Here is a 22,031-nt window from a genome sequence, read left to right as displayed (position 1 = left end):
CTACAAATGGTTTATATGGCTACCGAGGCAAGACAAGAACAACATGCCACACACATGGCTCAATACAAAGTTTTTATTGGCAGCAGAAGATACAATTAAGGCCACGACTCAGACTGGCTCCACTCCACAAGTTCTTGCATGGCTACTGATCCTAGCATTTCTCACTCCATCACCTTGCTATGGTAGATACCTCTTGTTGGTTTAAAACCATCAAGTTTGCCATCATTGAATAGGACATAAAAAGAGACTGATGTGACCATTCCCATTACCACATTTATCCATTGTTGGAAAAAACCCAACTTAACCATGATAGCCTCCAAATAACCCCACTCGACATGATCATATGCCTTCATCATGTCAAGTTTTAGAGCATAGTAGCTATTCATCTTTGATTTGTTCCTCTTGATAAAATTTAAACAGTCATAAGCCAAGATGATGTTGTCAAGTCTACCAATAACACATCTGTGGGAGAATCATCTTGAGATGGTTGGCTATCAATTTCTAGGCAATTTTATATAACACATTGCATAAACTGATAAGTCGGAATTGAAACAAAAGTGTAGGATTCTTTACCTTTGGTATGAGCACTAGAATTGTATTATTGGTGTTTTCAGTTGACTCACTATTACCTTGTACTATACTTAAGACAAGTTCAAGTCCCCATCTCCCCAAGTTCCTGGCCAATCCAGCCAGTTTATCACGTACATCATGGACTGGAGATCCTCCCAAGCAACCTGAGAGTTTCCCTGTCCGAGCGCGAATATTTCGTAACTAGTTGTGCCCGCACCCCATTATCAGATGTCACACTTTCGACTTTAAAAAAAATGTGAAATAAAATTGTGGACATGGGTTATGTTGTATCTTGTGCACATATAAAATTTCTTACAAAATATGACCGTAGGTGACCGATGGTGAAAAAGAAAATAAAAAGTGAATAGTATTCCATAAATATTCACGTATCATTTGTCTTTTTTTGCAGGCCAGACATTTTCGAATGGTTTGATGAAACTTCATAGACGCATAACACACAAAAGAATATATATCTAAGATTTATTTCGTATTTCTTAATAAAAGTTTAGAAGTATGACATCCGACAATAAAATACGGATGCAACTAGTTGTGTCCAGCCGGCATGCACCCTAGGCTAATCACTAGTGAGTAGTGACGGTGCAAATGGGCTGGATCGGATCGACACAAGGTGAACGATGAGAAACCTAAAAGGCCGGCTCGTTAGAAGGACGTACCAACATGGGCTCTCCACTTCGGCCTCTAACGAGGCCGTCTTCCTATGGCCCATATGTGAGCACCAGGGACGGACGTCATTCTAGGGCAAACTATCTTGAAGCAAACGACCGCCGTCCGATTCAGATCCGACTGCAGGGACGCTATCCATCCACCCATATAACATCCCACGCCCTCCCGAAGAACCCCCTCTGCGCCGTCGCCTTCCTCCTCGCGTCTCTCGCTCCCAAGCAGCAGCCGCCGCCGCCACGGCCAGAGCTCGACTCGCTCCCTACAGGTACCACTCACAGGAGAAAACCTGCGCCCCGATCTCTCCCTTTCTTTGTGCTCCTCCGGTCTGCGCGTAGCTATCAAGGATGTGTAGTCGTACGACGGCGAATCTTGATCCGACGGCGGCAAACTGCCAGGGTTTAGGCTCACCCAGTGCGCTCACCATCCTGGGAGCAGACGTGTTACGTTTAGGCTCACCAAGTGCACTCACCATCTTGTGAGTAGACGTGTTAGGTTCGATCTGGTAGCGAGGTAGGGTAGTTTGTGTTGGAGCGAAGTAATTGGCTGGAAATCCTTGGTAATCATAAATTGCTTTGGTGTTTTCTACCTTTCTGTCCTGTTCATGAGATTGGATATATGTTACAGTTTCGTGTGTTAGCATGGATAGTTTCTGAAGATCATTTTCAGTGGTTTTGGGTTTTAACCTGCCTGCGAATGGAGCCGATGAAATAAGAGAAACAAAATGAACTTGTACTCCGTACATGATTTCTCTTCATACAGTTCAGATTAATCTAGGAAATGCGTTTTAGAAAAGAACTATAAAACTCTTTTTTGGTTTCTTACAAGTATCTTACTTAAGTCGGTTTAAATCTGCATCTAGCTCTTCATCTAACTTATGAGCTGATGTTACTAACCTGCTAGTCTCTTCGTTGTTGTGCTTAAAAATCATAACTTCGTTTCTTTATCAGTGTACATTCTTAAACCATCTTGTATCCACCTAGGCTGGATGTGTTGCTCCGTTTTGGAACTTCATTACCTTTTTTTCTCAGTTAGATAGTTATCAATCATCATAACTACATTATGTATCGTGGCACTTGTATTGACTTATCTGGAAATGTCGATTGGAACAGCTGAGCAGAATCAAATGTTAGTTATTGGCTTATATTTTGTTGCACATGCATAAAGCTGGTTTTTAATCTCCAAGCATGCTAGCAGTGTATGGCTTATTTTCTGAAAATGGAGGGACATGTTCTACATTTTGACATTTCTGTGCCTAGTTGACCTTCCTAGGTTGGAATATTGACTTGTTCAAATGTCAAAATTATTATGTTTGTACCTGCATATAAGGCAGCCTGTTTTTTGAGTTATGGTTTCTGAAAGACTACCTCTGCACCCTTTGTGGTACTGTTGGTTATTCTTCAGGTAAGGATGGTGAGAATCAGCGTGCTGAATGATGCTCTCAAGTCCATGTACAACGCTGAAAAGCGTGGCAAGAGGCAGGTCATGATCAGGCCTTCTTCTAAGGTCATCATCAAGTTCCTTATCGTCATGCAGAAGCACGGTTAGTTTTGACTTGCATAATCTAGTTTGTTACTACTCCTCGAGAATCTCTACCTGACTTGGTTTCCTTTTATGCAGGATACATCGGTGAGTTTGAGTACGTTGATGATCACAGGTCTGGCAAAATCGTGGTCGAATTGAATGGCAGGCTGAACAAGTGTGGTGTCATCAGTCCTCGCTTTGATGTTGGTGTCAAGGAGATTGAGGGATGGACTGCCAGGCTTCTTCCATCTCGGCAGGTCAGTTGCCTGATTGATCTTAATGCTGGTTACATTTTGTATGGAACCTGCTGTGGCAAACTTTATAGTGCTATGTGTTTGACATTTGGGCCTTTGGTGATAATTAACTTGGTCTACATTCTCTAACCTGGTTACATTATCAATGCAACCTGCTATGGTGAACTGTATAGTGCTATGTGTTTGACATTTGGGCCTTTGGTGATAATTTACTTGATCTACATTCTCTAACCTGGTTACATTTTCTATGGAACCTTCTGTGGCGAACTGTATAGTGCTATGTGTTTGACATTTGGGCCTATGGTGATAATTAACTTGATCTACATTCTCTATTGTTATTTGCAGTTTGGTTACATTGTGCTGACAACTTCTGCTGGGATCATGGACCATGAGGAAGCAAGGCGCAAGAATGTTGGTGGCAAAGTCCTTGGCTTTTTCTACTGAAGTGGAAGTTCAGAAAGTACTTCAGATATGTTAGTAGGATATTTTCCAGAGAACTCCTAAGTTATCTTTTTTGTCTGACTAGCTGCCGCGGCTTGTTAAGTTATTCTGGAATCTGTAATGCACTTCTGGATTGGGTGCCTTTGTTTGAAACTATGAGCTGTGCCTGTCGTTAATTCTGAAATCTATATCCTATCTTGATGTTATTCCATTGAGATCAGAGGCATGTCTCATTCCTTTGCACCACTGCCGTTTTGAATATGCTGTGATATCAGTCCTTTGACTTTTTATTTTTTTCCTTTTTAGGACAATCTAAAAGGTTTTGAGTTTTATTTTCAACGAAATGATTTCGTATTTTAAACTGACACAAACTAGTTATGTGCCTACGTTTGGCAATCCTGATTCAATGAAGTCATGTGATTATATTTGGCAATCCTGACAGTCGTATTAGTCCATGAAAGTGCTTGATGCGCCGAGGCATCAAAATTCTACCATAGCTGTATGTTTGCTTTCTTTACTTGCTGTCTCTACTGCCTGTACCCCTGTGTTCCCCTCATACCTACCCTTCTAAAAACCATCGAGCCAGCGGTGTTGGCCTGCATTACACGCTCTTTCCCACCGCCTTCTCCTAAAAACCACCAAGCCAGCGATGTTGACCTGCATTCCATGCGCACATAGCCACAACCAAAATTTTGTAGCTCAGCTCATTGGAATATTTTCAATATATGTTAAGTCTTAATTGTTAAGGTTCTTATTTCTGTTAATTGATGATGGTCTCTACTCCCTGTAAACTTTTGTGTAATCTTTGACTAGTAATTTAGGCAACAAAATTTTAACTGTATGTCAAAAAATATATACCATTGGTTTCACATTTTAAAGACGCTTCCAATCTTATAATTTTGGCGACATATAACTACTATTTTGTAGGCTAATTTACCAGTCAAAGTTTTACATCAAATACGTAGTACCCAATAAACCGGTATGTAGGTTAGTAGGTAGTACCGTTTACCAATTAGCTCAGTTAACGTGTACTGCCTCCTTTCGAAAATAATATTTCTGTTAATTGATGGTCTCTACTGTTTACCAATTAGCTGAGTTAATGCGTACTCCCTCCTTTCGAAAATAATAGAAATTCTAGTTTTGTCTGAAGTCCAAATATTTTAAGTTTGATCAACTAAAAAACACCAATTTTATTATTTTAGATTTATCAACCAAACACTTCTGTACTATATAAATTTGTTGTTGTAGATATTAACATGTTTTTATATAAAAATTTGGTCAAACTTTGAGAACTTTGAGCTAGGACAAAAACTTCAATTGTTTTGTAACAAAGTGGCTACTCTACTCCAAGAGATAGGAGAGCACTCGGCATCTGGCCCTCTTTACAATACAACTTTCCAGTTCCAGAGATCAGCATGAAAAAATTGACATCTCACACATATATACCAGCTCGCCGCAAACAGGTACAAAGTAGCCTCCATAACGAGAGCACTAGTCTTAATTGTAGAAATGCAAGCTGGGGAATTTCTACTAGAGAGGACCCGGGGGATGCAGGCACAGTTTACACACTCCATTACAATCTTCCTGTGGATGAAGAACCAATACACTGCCAAAGATGTATAGTTGCCCTACACGGCCTAACACCTGCCTAGATACCTCCACCGCGCACCGCCGCCCGTCATCGCCGCCGGTGAAGCTGAGAAGTAAAGACGCAGCATGAGCTACATGCTGTCAGCAGCATCAAGCCATTGTTGGGGGTAATATACTTAGGAAGAACCCAGGTGAAGGAGTCCTCCATGGGAGATGCTGGGCTAGGCTCCATTTATAGAGCGCACATACGAGGTTTCTTTCAGCGAGTGGAGGCTTAGGTGGCCTTGTGACCTAAGTGAGGCATCTCCCTTGGCATATTCTTCAGCATATGGGAACTTCTCCTTTTCCTGCCCCATGCTTTGATCCGCTTTGGAGTATTCAAAGTATATTCTATGCCTTTTCTCGGGTGACTTTTGGCCCCTCTCCTATTATGAAATGATTTAAACGATTTGGGAACGGTCTCTGTATGTGTTGGAGTGGCATGACGAAGCGTGGGCTGGAAAGTTGTTCTTTTGGTGTGTAGTCACCTAGATCAAATCTTTGCGTGAACCTACTATACTAAACAGCTGACAACGTTGGTAGATTTTTTTTAAAATTTTCACAGATCTATTTATAATCATCAATAATAGTACAAATCAAAAAAGTAATAAAATTACAAATATGTCATACCTATACTCGTGATGCTTTTGAGGAACAAACCTCGATGAACACCGGACAAGTAAAGCATGTTAAATCACTAAAAAAAATTATATCTTGTGTGTCCTTTATTCTCTTACACTCCGTGACACCTATTCGCAACGCCTACTATTGGATCAACTTTTGCTCTCCTTTCCATTGTATTTTGCATAATGATCAACCACCTTTGACTTGTCCTCTAAAGACTAGTACCAGGGATCATCCTCAGATGATTTATTCGAGGAATTGCAGACCTGGGTTGTGAAATGGTTATAGGTGTTGATTGTATTTCTTTGTTGTCTGGTGAATTGTTTGTATGTATTGTAAATACAACACAACTTACTATATATAAGAAACAAGAGTCAAGCTCAATAGGTTCTTCTTCCATGGGTTCCACCAAGCCTCCCTCACTGGTTGTCGTTTTGCTTGGTATTAGACATGTGAGTGAGAATCTCATGTTAATATATTCATGTTTGTCACTAAATAGATGCCAAGTCATAGTTACTATACTTCATTTGGTTTATTTCCTTACTTTTGACATTAATGTTGTGTTACAATTAAATCGTCGAATTCCCCTCGTACGACCAGTTCTAAGCGAATAGTTCAATGCCGGGGTGACCCTTGAAGGGGCGGTCCTCGCCTTGTCCCCCCTGCTGGCACGCGTGGCACGTTGTCTCCGCACAAGCTGCTCGAGCAACATCCAAAATAGGTTTTGGCTAGAGGATGTTTTGAGGGAATGTTGGCAAGAGGAGTACATTGCAATGAAGAACGTATCGAGCAACCCAACAAGTGGGGTACTTTCGGATATTCCGATCTATTTAGAAGTTACCGAAATTATTATGGAAAGATGTCAGAACATTGATACTACATGTACATATCATGTAAAAAAAATTCAGAATCTAAATAAATATCGGCACATGAAAAAAAGGACAATATTGAGTGTCGATACATATTGTTAATAACAGGCTGAATTCGTAATCTAATTAAAACAAAGTACTCCTCCGTTCCAAATTAGTTGACGCACTTTCAATCTACACATTGAAACACGTCTAGATACATTCACATCTAGACCAAGCATAAACAAAGCTGCGATCAATTAATTTGAAACGGAGAGAATAGTATCGACCAATTTTTTGAAATTAGATTGGAAATTCCATGACATGATTGATGATTATATTTATATCATCATTTTTTTGTCAATGTTTTCATAATACATTCAATGAACTACGAAATCCAACAACAAACAAAAAAAAAACTAGTCCAAAATTCGGAGTTGCTGCAAAACTTCACCAAACAGCAAGCGTCACACTCATGACCAAAATAGCCCCTCTCTTCTCTTTTCTTGGAAAAACAACTCCCGTTCCTACGATAGGATCCCCTCAGATCCGCGGCCCCCTTCCTTGATTCGATTCCATTCGATTCCCCGCATCGACCGGTGCAAATTCGGCGCTTCTTCCCTCGCTCCCGCCCACCAATGTTTCTTTGATCTTCCCGCTCGTGATCACCTCACTCTCATCTCCCTCGTCAGCTAGCCACCGGTAGGTCATCGGGGCGGGACAGCGCGATGGCTGCGCCGCCGGCTAGGGCCCGCGCCGACTACGACTACCTCATCAAGCTCCTCCTCATCGGCGACAGCGGTGAGTGCCTCTTGACGCCCTGCGTTCGCTGTGTGTTTGGTTCGTGCAGCTGCGGGTTCGCGTGAGAGGCAAATACTAGTTGTGTGTAGATTGGCTTGCTACGTTCGTTCGCTTAGTAGTAGGAACTAGGAAGCACTTGGCTTCGTTGCTTGTAAGTTTCAGGTGGATGAACTGGTCGTGTCGGTAGCTGCAGCCTGCTTGGATTGGTAAAAGCAATAAGGCATTGCCCTAACCATCACTGGTGCGGCAGTGCCAATGATGCGAGGAAGTCAGCTCCTCCTTAGTTTCTTGATGAACTGCTGAGGGAGCGATTTCAGTTGTCGAAGCCACTGACGAACGCTCTGGAAAAGTTTGAAACGGCATGCGCTATAATCAAGCTAAGGGGCGAGCCTTTAGGATCACAGAGGAGGGCTCTGATTCTTACTGTCTATTCCTCCGTTCTTTTTTAATTGACTCAAATTTAGTACAAAGTTATACTAAATCTGAGTCAATTAAAAGAGAACGGAGGGAGTACCTGAGTGGATGTAGCTTAGTTTGTGCTCTTTTCATTTCAGTCATAGACCACGTTTGGTTTCTTGAATTCAGAACACTGCTGCTACGTATGTTCAGGGTGTTCGCACTTCATAGGATGGTATCCCCATTCGATTACTGTAACCAGTCGTTGGGCATACATGATATCCATTGCCTGATGATGTTTTTCTTCGCATGGTTGAGGGAACCTCTGAGAAGTGGTGCTTTCAGTCTTCTGCAAGTATAGTTGCTTCATGCTTTACCGAAGGCAGCATCTGATAGACGCGGCTACCTGACACCGGACTGCCTAAGCATGTGTACAGGCATACACTAGTTTATTTAGTTGTGTGCCCTGCGTCCGTGAATATCGAGAAGATCCAGGAGTGTGAATGGAAAAAATATGTCCTGTAAAAACTTCGCTCAGCTGTTTTCAGGTTTTACTCCTTTTTGGAGATAGTTGGTTGTATATGAGGCTCACATTATGACACTGCTAGGATAAAACTCGGAGATCAAATACTTGGGTATAATGTGCTTTAGATATAAAAATGACATTCAATATTGGTGTGATAGGTCGGTTTATGCTCTATTTGAGAAGCTAGTGTATGGTTTCAATATCGCTAGGTAACATATGAGTTTGGCACAATCTGAATTATGAAGTATAATGGTAGATATGCCAGTTCTAATGTCGCCATGCTTCTCTTTGTGACTTTTTGAATCCTCTTTTCGTAGATTGCAACATATTTTTCATGACATTCTTTTGCCAACACCCTGATAGGAAATCCTCCCTTTATTTTCTTTGCATCTAGGTGTTGGCAAGAGTTGCCTCCTCCTACGGTTCTCTGATGGCTCCTTCACTACTAGTTTTATCACTACAATCGGGTATGTTTTGTGTCCAAAATGATTGTTTTACGGACTTCTAGTTTCATAAATCATTTGATGTCTTGTTTTACTACACGCCGATTTCCTTCTCAAATATTTTTCACTGTGTTCCCTGTTCATCTCAAATCATTCATATCTGCAGTATTGACTTCAAGATAAGAACAATTGAACTAGATGGCAAGCGCATTAAGTTGCAAATTTGGGATACAGCCGGTCAAGAGCGATTCAGGACTATCACGACAGGTTGACGTTTGTTTCAGTTTGTGCTAGACTTGGTCTGTGAAGCTTATATGGAAACCCTTTCTCAAATGAAGTGATTTTTTTATCAGCATACTACCGGGGAGCCATGGGTATCTTGCTTGTTTATGACGTCACGGACGAGTCATCTTTCAACAGTACTGTCCTTCAGTTCATTCGTTGAAAATGTTGATAACTTTACCAAAGTTTCTTTTGTATATTGACAACTGACTTTATTTTTTAACATACAGACATACGGAACTGGATACGCAACATTGAGCAACATGCGTCTGATAATGTGAACAAAATTTTGATAGGCAACAAGGCTGATATGGATGAAAGTAAAAGGGTACTGATCTAGGCATCCTCCATCTCCATGTTATTTGCTTTTCTTGGTATCTACTCCCTCTTGAATACATGACATTTGGAAATTATACCTCAACCAATATGCATGTAGAATTTTTTTTTTCTCCCTATTAGGCTCCTTGTTGCCGTTGGAAGTTGTGTGTTACTATGGTGTAGCAAATGACATTGGTAATAGAAAATGTTGGGAGTATGCAAGGTAAAATTCTCTATACAGTTATTTCAAAGTGGTAGAATAACATGCATTCAGGAACTTAATATGACTGAGAATGACTTCTGTTCAGATTTCGGTAGAATGACATGCATTCAGGAACAAAATATGACCTAAATATTCTGGAAAGATGGGAGTAATATATAGTAGTCTCCATGCTGTTGTCCATTTGATATTAGTAGCCCACTGTTCAATCCTTAGTCAATTGTTATTGCAGGCTGTTTCTACTGCAAAGGGACAAGCACTGGCCGACGAATATGGCATCCAGTTCTTTGAAACTGTAAGTTATTGTGCTGAAGGTTTGATACTTTCACTAATAAACTTTCTTCAATTTCACTGTGTGCCCTGTATCTCACAGAGTGCCAAGACAAACCTTAATGTGGAGCAAGTTTTCTTTTCCATTGCCCGAGATATTAAGCAGAGACTTGCTGAGACTGATTCCAAGCCTGAGGTATAATCATACAGAGGATTTTGTTGATGGTTATTTAAAATTAGTTTAGATATAAAAATTATGTTGGTGCTTATAGGACCAGACAATCAAGATTAACAAGACAGAAGGTTCTGACAATCCAGAAGCCTCGAAATCTGCTTGCTGCGGCTAGTGAGGAATACGTGGACTTGACTATCATGAACTATTTTAACTTTATGTGTTTACTGTCTGCTTGTTATTATAGGAATGTTGAGAAGATAACTATTTTTTTTTGAGAATTCGGCAGGTGAGCTGCACGATATATTAATAGAAGAAGATTTGGCTCAGTTAATAGGGAAACCGGGCCCAAAAACCATACAGAGCGGCCGAATTTATGAGGAAAACCGGCCCAAAAACCGCACAAAATCGGAGCCTCATCGCCCACACGAAACCAGACTACCGACGACCAAACACACACCACCAAACCCGGAGCCGCTGCTCCGACATCCCCTGCTCGGAGGCGAGCCGCAACGCCGCACGACATGGACGTCTTGTAGCCCAAACTACCAAGGCGACCACCCGCAGACCACGAACGTCGTGCCAAAAGATCCGGGGCCGCCGCCCCGACATGCCAGCCACACCGACCAACTTGTCGTGTAGGCCGGGCCGACGAGCTCACTACCCACGTAGCACCAACACGCCACCCATGCCTTGCTAGACCATGACCACACCCCATGAAGTCATTGTTGCAAGACCTTCCGAGGCCGCCGCCTCGGCGTACGTCAACCGTCCGGGGCCGCCGCCCCGGCATCCACCACCCCGACAACAAGGCAACCATGCACAACTAGCACACATCTACCGCACCACCAGGAACACGCCACCCATACTCCTGGCGAAAGCTTCGCACCATTGGCGACACCGAAGGCTGAGACCGCGTCACGACCGGTGCCAGAAGCTTCCGAAGAACAGCCATGACTTCAAGCAGCAGCCCGAGCAACGTACCACCCACCCGTGCGCCTAGAGAAGAAGTCGGCAAGTGGACGGCAGGCTCGGACCGGACCCGAAGGAGACTACACCAAGGAAACACCGGCAATGGCGTACATTGCGCCCTCAAAGCCCATGCCTTGCACCGGAACCAAAACCAACTCCAGCAGCCGCCCAAGAGACTCCCCAAGCAACTCCTACAGCACCCCCAACGAGGTAACGACGCCGTGGCGCCGCTGCTGCATGTACCGGCATGCCGGACTTAGGGTTTCCCCTGATGCTAGAGGAAGGGGATTTGCAGTCGAGGCCAAACGACGCCTTCAAGAAGGAAAACGGCACCCGCAGGCGTCGCCGTCGTCAGCGCGGCGTGATTTCTCCCTGGCCCGCCGCTCATCCCCACAAGGTCCCTCGGAGCAGCGACAAATGGAGATGGAGGACCGCCAGCGCAAGGAGAGGAATCTTGTGTCGTCGTCGTTGGGAGAGGGGCTCCACGCCACCGCCGGCCAGATCAAGGCAGGAGGCCTCCATCCGCCGCCGCGTGGCACCACGCATGCCGGCCGCCGGTCCGGCGCCCACTGAAGGCCGCCAGAACCCCACGCCGGCACCACTGCAGACTCAGCAGCAGCACCCCGACGGTGCCCATCCGTCTCGCCGCACGATGCAGGTCGCCGCACAGCCAGCGCCTCCGGCCCGCCAAAGCCCATCGGCCCTCTCCCGGGCCCGATGGCCTTGCTGCCGCGAGCGTCGCCTGGGCGCGCTCCCTGCACCACCGCGGGCGCCAAGCCGCCGGCCGAGCATCACGCCCCGCCGCCGGCCGCCGCACCGCCCTCCACATCGGCCCGAGCCCGCCGGCTCGGCATCCTCTCCCCCGGACCGCCAGCGCCCCCACGAGCCGGTCACCACCACGCAGCAAGGAACCCTCGACGGCCTTTGGCGCCAAGGGGGCCGCCACCGCCGCGGCGAAGGCCGGCGGCGGCAGCGGCAACGGCGTCCTACGCGTGTGGGTTCGAGGCGGGCGCGATTTTTCGCCCCTAGCGCCGCCTGGGGGAGCGACGCGAGGGGAATCGGTTCTACGCAACACGAGAAGATAACTATGATGTGACTGTTCTTTTACTTTTGTCACCTTAATTTTTTTTGCAGCAGCTATTACTTTTAATGTAGTTTTTACAATTTCTAGGGGTTAATATTGTATTGCGATCGTGAGAAACATCTACTTTCTGCTGTGTAGTCAATTTGTGTAATTGCTTTTTCAGGCTTTCAATCTACTATTCTACATTTGCGACACACTTTACTTTATGACAGAATGCTTTGTGCTATCTTTGTAGTAGCCGAATGATGTGGTAGAGAAGAATACTCTCCGCACGAGCACCCGCCATTTTTTAGCGAATGTTCAATGGCTAGAGTTGTTTATGACAAACAAAGTTAATTTAAACACCCTTTTGTACGAGCATGTCAACTGTGAAAGGCAAACATTTTCCTGTATTGTTTCCCTCTGATTCTGTTCTGTTTGTGTTGTCATAATTTTTTAGAAAGCGTCTTTGAACTGCTGAAGATATTGATGGGCAGGAATGCTTCCTTTTGAGTTCAATCTTCATTCTGGCTTCATTTGTTGGCAATACAGAAGTTGCATGTTTTCATGTTGCTACAAACAGAACGGTTGACTGCGCCGTGCTTTTTTTTTATTACTTGGTTGTAAATCCACTTTCAAATCTTTGTCCTTTGACTTCGTTTCTGAAGATATGCTAGCCATCAGTAGAATCTTGAAATCTGCTTGCTGCGTCTCGTGATGAAAACTGGATGACTATCATGAACTGTTTTAACTCATGTGTTCATTCGGCGATTTTTTTTTAATAATACGAAATTATTATTTATTTTCAAGAGTAACATGCGTTTTCAAAAAATTCCAATTTTGTGACTCGATCGGTCAACTACCGATCAGTCAGCTAAAAGCCGATCAATCAGCTAGAAGCCGATCGGTCCCATACTAGCCGATCGGTCAGCTAGTGGCCGATAGGGTAGCATCGTGCTAATCAGCCGGGGCATGTCATGTCATGCACTCGTCCATGCAGGTGCTAATTAGCCGGGACATGCATGCACTAGCATGGTACATGTGTGCTAGCCGGTAGTGGCGCCGGCACTGTTGTATGGGAGGCCGCCTGCGCTTTGGTCTCCTTCTCCCACCATTTCTTTTTCGCCGTTGGAAGTGGTGGCGAGATGTCCTCCTCCTTGACGCGGGAGCGGCGGTCCGACCCCGTCGTCCGACGAGCCGGAGCAGAGGGCGCGCGCCTCGCCTCATCGCGGGTGATGACGTCTCCGGAAGGAGGCGCGGCCGAGCATGTGCGCGCGACGGCAGTCGACGATCCAGTGCGTGAGCTTTCGGACGCCGCGGTCCTCTCCGGCGGCCTCTGCAGGGTAGGCTCCAGCGCCATGCAGGCTGCCTGCGGGAAGTACACCGGCTCCCGATGCCCGCGGACGCGGGGACGGAAGCCGTACTGGCGGAGCGTGTCGTCGATGGAGCGGTCGTACCACCAGGCACGGCGGCCGACGTTGTTGAAGCGGCCGCCCGAGAGGTTGTCCGTCCGCGCGACTTCGACCGCACGCTCGTGTTCGAAGCGCCCTGCCCAGGACGGGCTTTCGAGGGCGTTCTCCCGCAGGTTCCTCTCCTCCGCCGTCATCTCGGCCCGGCGTTTCCCGGCGAGGGCCCGCGTCTGTGGTCCTGGCGGTGGTGCGCCGGTGGGGTTTTAACGGAGGTGGCGGACTGGCGGGCGGCGGCTGGGCTTCTGTGCCGCCTTCAATGGCATCGTATCCCGCGCGCGGCCGGCCTTAAAAGTCCACCGGCCCCGTTCCTCCTTCGCCCACACCTCCACTCGCACCACCGCCGCCGCAGCGCCATGGGAAAGAAGAACGACTTCGAAGCGTCCGGCAGCGGCACCAAGAAGGGGGAGCGGACGCAAAGGGTGCCGCTTCCCGTAACGCTGGGGAGGCTGATGCACGGGAAATGGATGCCGTGCGAGGCCTGGTCGGGCATGCAATTGCCTGGCGGCTGGCGGCTCAGCTCCCGCCGGGTGCCCGTCCCTCCCGTCCCTGCGCATGAGCCAGACCGCACCGTGGAGATCCGGCAAAGGAGGCGGTACCTGCCGCCGAACCTCCGCGCCGATCCGGCGTACGCCATCGACTCTGAAAGTTGGCATACCTATCTCCCGGCTCAATGGTAGCCACCACACCCGCTGGCAACAAACACAGCCCTCGTCGCTCCACCGCCGTCTCCTCCACCACCAGTAGCAATGGCGAACCGCCGTCTCCTCCACGCACCGCCGGGCAGTCAGTAGTGTAGGTTTAGATGAAATCTAGCCGTTTTCATTCAAACTTTGTAATTTATAATCAAAATTGAATGAAAACCTTTATTTTCGTGCACCAAAATTCATTTGGGGCGGCGTTTGGGGGACGCGGCTGGGGAGCGACGTCCCCCAAAGGCGGCACGAACAAAACACGTCCCCCAAACGCTCAATTCAGCGCAGTTTGGAAGACGTTTTGGGGGACGCGGCTGGAGATGCTCTTAGCCTGGAGATTCTGCTAATCAGCTGGAGCATGCATGCAGTAGTCTATGCCGGTGCTAATAAGCCGGAGCATGCATGCAGCTAGTAGGTACAGATGTGTTAATCAACTGGGCCATGCCGGCAGCAGTACCTGCATAGTGGTCGGCCGTTAGCTGACCGATCGGCAGCTAGGTGACCGATCGGCAGCCTACCGGCATGGGCAGCAGCAGCCGACACCCTATCGGTCCACGTCTGACCGATCGGTCAACAGCTGACTGATCAAGTCATAAAACTGAAATTTTTTGAAAACACGTGCTACTTCTGCAAATAAATGATAAGTTCGTATTATTTTAAAAAAATTCGCGTGTTCATTATTTGCTTGTGTTCTCTTACATTCTTTGCAGCAGCAACTATTACTTGTCAGTGCAGCTTTTACAATTTCTTGGTTTATTGCAAGTTATCATCACGAGAAACATCTACTTTCTAATGTAGTCAAATGTAGGTAATTGCATTTTCATTTTTAAAATGTTTTGGTTGGTACATTTGGGACAATCGGTTAACTCCATGGCAGAACGCAGTGTGATATCCCGAGGTGATGTAGGTCGGTAGCCATGCTCAACTTATTTTGCTAAGGTACTTTGTCTAATGGGAAAGCTTTTCCTCGTGAGCACCACCGTTCGATGAATGTTGAGTGAATATAATTAAGATTATTTTTGTGGAATATAGTAAAATTAAATTGAATAGAGCCTGCGTGAACTGTAAAAAACATGGAGCTCGCAAGAAATATAAAAATGCTGGCGACCTTGTACCGTGCATACTGCGCAAAGTCATGCAAAGTTAGCTCTGCATGTGTCTTGTACATGGGGGGTAAAAAGTTTGTCTTAGGTTGTCAATGAAAAATGCGCCCCACCTGGCCACCTGAATGATGAACGCATGTATGTGTGTGTGCACTTGAATGATCCCATGTACTGTACTCCGCATAGACCTTCTTTTCGTGTATTCTTCCGTATGTTCATGTTTTATGTGGAGTGTCAATGAGGACAAGTTTTTATAAAATGTTTTTGAACTGCTGTAGATGTTGATGGAAATGAGTGTTTTCTTTTCAGTTCAGTCCTCATCCCGTTTCATAGCTTGGACTTGGGAATTCCATGTTGTGACGTTGGCAGTGCAAGCAGGTTGGGTTGACTGCGCTGTGTCTTTCTTTACTTGTTTGTAATCCATTTTGAAATGTCTATCCTTTGACTTTGTTTCAGAAAAAAGTTGGACTTTCTCAACAGTGTGAACAGAACTATTTTAAAGTCTGCTTAGTTTCTAGATGAGCATCATCAATGTACACGTTCTGAGTTCTGACATGAAATGGCTCTGAGGAGGAAGACGGCCGTAACCAGTAAATTTCGTGAAGTACAGTATTATTTACAACAAGGAAATACGTACAAGAGTTGACGTTTACTTTGTTTAGTTTAGACCAGCTAGCCTATGAACAGGGAGGGGATCCCAAAATCTAGAAACTGTAACAGGTTGAGGGAAAGAGGGCCAAAAAATCAATGGAACAACAGGAAAAGAAAATCAATGAAACAGTAGCAAGAAACATGAGCAGCTTTGGAAATGCTCAAAGCGTGCAGTCTAGCATGGCGAGCGCCTTATGTACGCCCTGCCCGGCGGTGGCGGTGGCGCCGGCGAGCCCCGCCACGCTCCTGCACTTGGCGCAGTTCTCCGACGGCGTCAGGTTCAGGTCCAGGCAGATCCCTCCGGCGTCGCCGCACGAGGCCTCCCCGGGCACCGCCTTGCCGGCCTCGGCCTCGACGCGGTGCCGGCGCATGTGGCCGCCCAGCGCCTGGCCGACGGCGAACTCGAGCCCGCAGACGGGGCACTCGTGCGCCCTCGGCCTGGCCGGCTGCCGCGGCGGCGGCAGAGGCGTAACCGTCTTGCGGCCGAGGCATAGCGCGGCCCTGTCGTCGCCGTCGCCGAGCACGGGGTGCTGCTGCTGGAGGTGCAGGCGGGGCCGCTTGTGGCTGGCGCGGTGTCCCCCGAGCGCCTGGAACGTCGGGAACTGCCGGCTGCACGTCTTGCACTCGAACACGCGGCCGCTCGTCGCCCTCGGCGCCGCTTGCGCGCCGCCAACGGCGCCGAGCTGGTAGCGCTGGTGGTGCTGCGCCAGGAGCATGAGCATGCGGGCCGTGTCCATGCTGCCCATCTCTGCCGCCATGTCCCAGACGCTCCTGCTCCTCTTGCTCATGGCTTAGATGGCCGTCGACTTGATCGCTGCCCGGCCGGCTAGACGGCAAGTACACCTGATGTTCAAAAGTCAGCCGTGCGCGCGCTACCCGATCGTTGATCACTTTTCAGGCTTCAGCTGCGCTTTGTAATGCGTATGTGGCTCTGGGTCATGGCCGATGGCTGCTTATGTAGTGTTCGCAACTCGGGGTTTGGTGCACGCACGACTAGTAGCGGGCAGTGGCTAACATGTTTTTGTTGGGTGTTCGATGCGTAGGGATGGCTTCTAGACGTGGACGTGTGCGCTTGTACTTTTCCGATCCAGGAGAGCTTGACCAAGCGGTATGCATGGGATCGAGAAGATTAGTTACGACGACGAAGACGACGTAGGAGCACGTACGTTCTAGTACTACCACGTACCGATGGATCGGCGTTCAATCTTGTCAGGTGACTCTAGCTAGTGGCTAGTCCAGTCAACATGTGTGTGTTTCTACTTTCTAGTAAGCCGATCGAGAGCCGACTGGATGTTCTAGAGAGACTGGCAAGCCTGGCATCTGACGCTAGCGCAGTACAGTCAAGCAGCCAACCCACCCCGGCCAATCGATCTATGGCGGCGCGTGGTACTTTTTGGAAGCTGATCCCTACCTTCGGCGCCATCGAGAATGGAACCGAAGTTGTGTAGGTTGCCGCCAACCCAACACGACGTTGAAGCATGTCAGCGTCAAGGCGCTGAAAATTTTAAACCGAAAGCTCGAAGAGTCCAACTTTAAATGAACAAAATCATCAACATGACAGAAGTACAACGATATCAACAACATAAAGGACACGGCTACGTTCAGATCAGCCTAGTTTTAAGTTACAGCCAGGTCACCCAAACTTTTCTTTTTTGAACAGTAATGACTTCCTGAAAAAGCAAAAACGTGGACCACCACGTGCTGTCCCGTGTGAACACAGGTTGGCACCAGCCAATCGTCAAAAAAGGGGGACCAACTCGTCCCGAAGATCATCCACAGCACCAAAAACGTGAACTTTCCCCTCTCTGCCGTACGTTCTTCTTCGTTTGCTTCCTACCTGCTCCCTGAAACCAGATCCAGTTACATCTACCACCAGATCCAAATCTGAAGAGTCGAATCAACATCCTCCAGGATTAGAACAACATCCCGTCAGGGATCTCGATCTGCGATCAAGCTTTGTGGATTTGAACCAGAAACTACACAGCAATCTCACCAGAAACTGTCCAGCAATCTTGATCTGGCTACTCTTTCAGGGATTTGAACAATATCCCGTCAGCCAGCAAAGAAATTCAAGTACCAGCTAACCTCTACATGAGAAAGGAATAACCTCTTTTCCTTTACATCTACCCCAAAAGTCCTGCTAACATCTACCCCCAGAAATTTTGCTTACCTTTGCTCATCCATGTTGCTTACATGTACTGAACTTGCTTACATCTAATGGAATTGTTTACATCCTGCTTACATGCACTGAACCTGGTTACATATACTTGAACTGTTTACATCTATAAAAAAGTTCAGGCAGTATAATCCAGTTATGCACATGATTTTGTACATATGTCAAAAGAAAGTATCCAGTAGTTTGCTCAAAAGATAGTTTCCTATCCTGAGCAACATGATGAAAAAAATAGCAATGTAATTGACACTGAAGTTTCTGCATTAGTTGGTGTTCATAAAAATTGGTAATTTTCAGTAGATACATCAAAAAACAGTAGAAGTAACATCATTTTTCTCTTTAAAAGCATCATGCCAATCTTAAACATGACAACATCCAGTTATATTTCAGTTATGATGTTGCATATGGATATGCATATGGAGAAATTCTAGAAGCAACAAAAGAAATTCAGTTATGCATATGGAGAAAATTCATCAGCTGATTCAGTTCATGCATTAGATTCCATCCAAAAGTAATTTGCTGAAGATGTATCAAACAGGAAAATCATCTAGATAGTAACAGTTGATGGATGTATTTTGATCCAAAAGTAACGGCATTTGCAACAGTTTTCGGATGATACCGGACGATACTACTTAAGATACTAGGTAGTAGCATGCATGCCTTACTACTTACATCACCATGTTCCACACATAATGTACAAAACTGCGGCTACAGCAGTAATAACATCTGAGAAGCATTGTTCATGTCCTACTTGATCCTTGTTTTTGGTGTTAACTATTTTCAGTACCTGCACCTGGATGTTTTCATGATCTTCATCCATAAAAATTGTCTTTTCATGATCTTCAACCAATCACTTCAGTACCCTAGGGCAAAAAAATGTAGTTAGTTAGTACATGAAATGAAATTATGTTGAACAACATCCATAAAAACAGCAATTAAATTGCGATGTGAAACAAGAAATTCTTGTTCATTTAGTTATTCAACTATATAATTTTCTTCTTATAACTCTGTGCAACTGTTGCAGATGCCGAGAGGTTTTGATTTCTGGTTTGGAATTGATCTGAACGAGCCAGCTGACGAAGATTTTGCTCCTGGAAGCAATGACAATGAAGCTGGATCATCTCATGCTCCTCCGGTTTGGGAAGGCACTCCTGACCAAGGTTTTGTTCCTGGGAGTAATAGCAATGCTGCAGGAACATCTCATGGTGGTCCTAATTGGGAAAATGTTGATGCAACTGGGCCATTTGGTCCATATTCGGCTGGTCAGAGTAGTGATGCACAAGTCGACCCGAAGGACACTTCGGACAGAGGCACTAACGCTGGATCAGGTTTCCAGACAGGTGTGACTTTACCAAGTGAGGACAGTGGTGAGGAAGGTGAAGTTCAGTCAACACCAGAAGGGTTTTCCCCCAAGACACCATTTCTTGGCATGAAATTTGACACCTGGGAAGCTGCTCTGTCACATTACAATAGGTATGCGCATCATGTTGGCTTCTCCGTTAGGATTGAATCATCTAGGAAGTCTACAAAAGATGGAGAGAAAGACAAATGCTTGTTTGTTTGCAACAAAACGGGGAACAATTCATTACCACCTACTCCTGTCAAGATTAGAAACTGAGCTATCACAAAATTGGCAGATTGCAAGGCAAAAATGAGGATTAAAAGATCTGGTGCCAGATGGGAAGTTACTCAGTTTGTCGAGGAGCATACGCATGAATTTGTTGAGAAATTTGCTCTGAAAAAATTCTTGAGGTCGCACAACAAAATTCCAAAAGAAGAGAAGAAGTTCATTGATTTGCTAAGTAATGTAAATCTCAGTTCGGGAAGGATTATGCAAATCATGGCGGAATTATATGGAAGCAAGCAGAATGTACCTTACAGTACTAAAACCATTAGCAATTACAGAGCCCAACATAGTGAAGAGCGGAAAATCAAAGACATCCCTGAGTTGTTGAAATACTTTGAGAAGCTAAAAGAGGATGATCCTAGGTTTTATTATGACTACAAGCTAGATGATGACAATAGGGTTGAGAACATCTTTTGGGTTGATGGTGCAGCCAGAGATGTGTACAAGCTGTACAATGATTGCATATCGTTTGACACAACCTTCATGACTAATCAGTATAACATGCCTTGCGCACCATTCATTGGAATCAATAGATATGGTCAGTCCATACAGCTTGGTTGTGGTTTCCTGAGGAATGAGAAGGTTGCGAACTTTGAGTGGCTATTCCGGACATTCTTAGTAGCAATGGATGGTTTGCACCCTCTGAACATCATTACTGACCAGGATGTAGCTATGAGGACTGCAATTGAAATGGTGTTCCCTGACACCATTCACCGGAACTGCAGATGGCATATCATGCAGAAGGTTCAGGAAAAAATTGGTCCTATGGAAGCCAAAAGAGAAGACTTGAGAAGAGATTTCAATGATGTTATTGACTATAGTGTTACTGAAGAAGAATTTGAAACTAGATGGGCTGAGATGATCCAAAAACATGATGTTGTTGATAATGATCATTTCAAGGACATCTATGATCTAAGGAAATGTTTTGTTCCTGCTTATTTCATGAAGCGCTTTTTCCCATTCTTGCAAACAACAGCTTGCAGTGAAGGGTTTAATGCTGTTTTGAAGCAGTACATAAGCCCACACGAAAGCCTACTTAATTTCTTCAAGCAGTATATGAAATTACAAGAGAAGATTGATTCTGCTGAGGATGGGCATGATTTCATGGGAATGGACAAAGTTGTCAGGTTGTGGGGAGATTTTCCAATGGAGGATCAAATTTTGTAGACCTACACTCTACCCATCTACAACATTTTCCAGCTGGAGTTGCGGAAGATAACATCCTACAATGCTAGGGATTGTGGTGGTGGTGTGTTTGAGGTTTTCCCAGTGCAAGGTACTGTATATGGTTATGGCAGAAGAACCTATGTGGTTGACGTTGATCTTGAAAATCTCATGTACAACTGCCAGTGCTGCAAGTTTTACAAGGATGGAATTCTTTGTTGCCACATTATGAAAGTAATGTCTTACATTGGTGAAGTGCGAGAGATACCTGAGCACTACACTCTACCTAGGTGGTCCCTACCCCCTCCTGATATTGTTCCATCCATTGTTGAGCCAGTACAGAGAAAAACAGGGAAAATGTCTAGAAAAGACATGAGGTTACTACGGTATGGAAATCTTTGCAATGATTTTTCAAAACTCGCGGTTGGATTGGCAGTTTCTGAGAAAACAAAAGAAATAGCAGACAAGCACATGATTGCAATGCGCAAAGAACTAGCTGCTTTGAAGAAAGCTAATGCAGATGCACTGAAGAGGAGGAAAAACAAGTCAGTTGCAACTGAAGATATTTCAGATTCTTCTCCCTTTGAGGGAAGAATGGATGAAGATGTTTCTCAATCTATAAACAAGAAAGCAAAAGACCCCCCTGTTACTGCAGCTAAAGGAAGACCATGCAGTAAAAGGAAGAAAGGTGGACTCCAGCTAAAGAAGCCTAACCCAACTACTTGTAGTGTTTGTGGTGAAATAGATCATGATGCAAGGAATTGTCCAGTAAGATTGGCAAATCCAGAGAAAATCCCTTTTCATCAATTTTTCCAGTGATAGGAAACAGAAATGGCTTGGTGGTAATTAAGATTTAGACATGTAGACATGGATTCAGAGTTTGTTCTTATGTTAACATGGATATATGGTTTCAGAGTCCATTTGAATATATTATTTATCAATGTTGCAATTTACGTTCTTGTTTATGTAAGATTTTTATCTTCTTTGAATTGAAGTGTTAAGTTGCATGTGATTTTGTGTAAAAAATGAGAACAAAAATTCCAGAGAAACTCCAGATGTAATTGCTTGACTCAATTGTCCTTTATCAGTAAAATTTTCTGTTAGAAAAATGATGAGAA

The 22,031-nt window shown here is 45.4% G+C and overlaps 4 protein-coding genes across 4 annotated transcripts; 3 read left to right on the top strand and 1 right to left on the bottom strand.

The window, feature by feature from the left end:
- The first annotated feature begins 1,407 nt into the window (after positions 1-1,407).
- LOC127344646 (small ribosomal subunit protein uS8z/uS8w) lies at positions 1,408-3,690 on the top strand. The gene is made up of 4 exons (XM_051370958.2): positions 1,408-1,519; positions 2,656-2,794; positions 2,872-3,032; positions 3,375-3,690. Exons 2-4 carry the CDS (start codon positions 2,662-2,664, stop codon positions 3,471-3,473), a joined length of 393 nt encoding a protein of 130 aa, XP_051226918.1. The 5' UTR covers positions 1,408-1,519; positions 2,656-2,661; the 3' UTR covers positions 3,474-3,690.
- Positions 3,691-7,041: 3,351 nt separating this feature from the next.
- On the top strand, positions 7,042-12,249 carry LOC127344645 (ras-related protein RAB1BV). The gene is made up of 8 exons (XM_051370957.2): positions 7,042-7,372; positions 8,689-8,761; positions 8,904-9,004; positions 9,091-9,156; positions 9,250-9,347; positions 9,790-9,852; positions 9,931-10,023; positions 10,100-12,249. The coding sequence occupies exons 1-8, from the start codon at positions 7,300-7,302 to the stop codon at positions 10,172-10,174; spliced, it is 642 nt and encodes a 213-aa protein (XP_051226917.1). The 5' UTR covers positions 7,042-7,299; the 3' UTR covers positions 10,175-12,249.
- Positions 12,250-15,893: 3,644 nt separating this feature from the next.
- On the bottom strand, positions 15,894-16,939 carry LOC127344644 (zinc finger protein ZAT6). Its single transcript, XM_051370956.2, has one exon. The coding sequence runs from the start codon at positions 16,735-16,737 to the stop codon at positions 16,111-16,113; it is 627 nt and encodes a 208-aa protein (XP_051226916.1). The 5' UTR covers positions 16,738-16,939; the 3' UTR covers positions 15,894-16,110.
- Positions 16,940-19,773: 2,834 nt separating this feature from the next.
- On the top strand, positions 19,774-21,732 carry LOC127340081 (protein FAR1-RELATED SEQUENCE 5-like). The gene is made up of 2 exons (XM_051365860.1): positions 19,774-20,868; positions 20,950-21,732. Exons 1-2 carry the CDS (start codon positions 19,774-19,776, stop codon positions 21,730-21,732), a joined length of 1,878 nt encoding a protein of 625 aa, XP_051221820.1.
- The last annotated feature ends 299 nt before the right edge of the window (positions 21,733-22,031 follow it).

Source organism: Lolium perenne, chromosome 3, assembly GCF_019359855.2.
Source record: "Lolium perenne isolate Kyuss_39 chromosome 3, Kyuss_2.0, whole genome shotgun sequence".
Lineage (NCBI taxonomy): Eukaryota > Viridiplantae > Streptophyta > Magnoliopsida > Poales > Poaceae > Lolium > Lolium perenne.
Note: the sequence above shows the minus strand (reverse complement) of the source record. Positions and strands in the feature narration are given on the sequence as shown.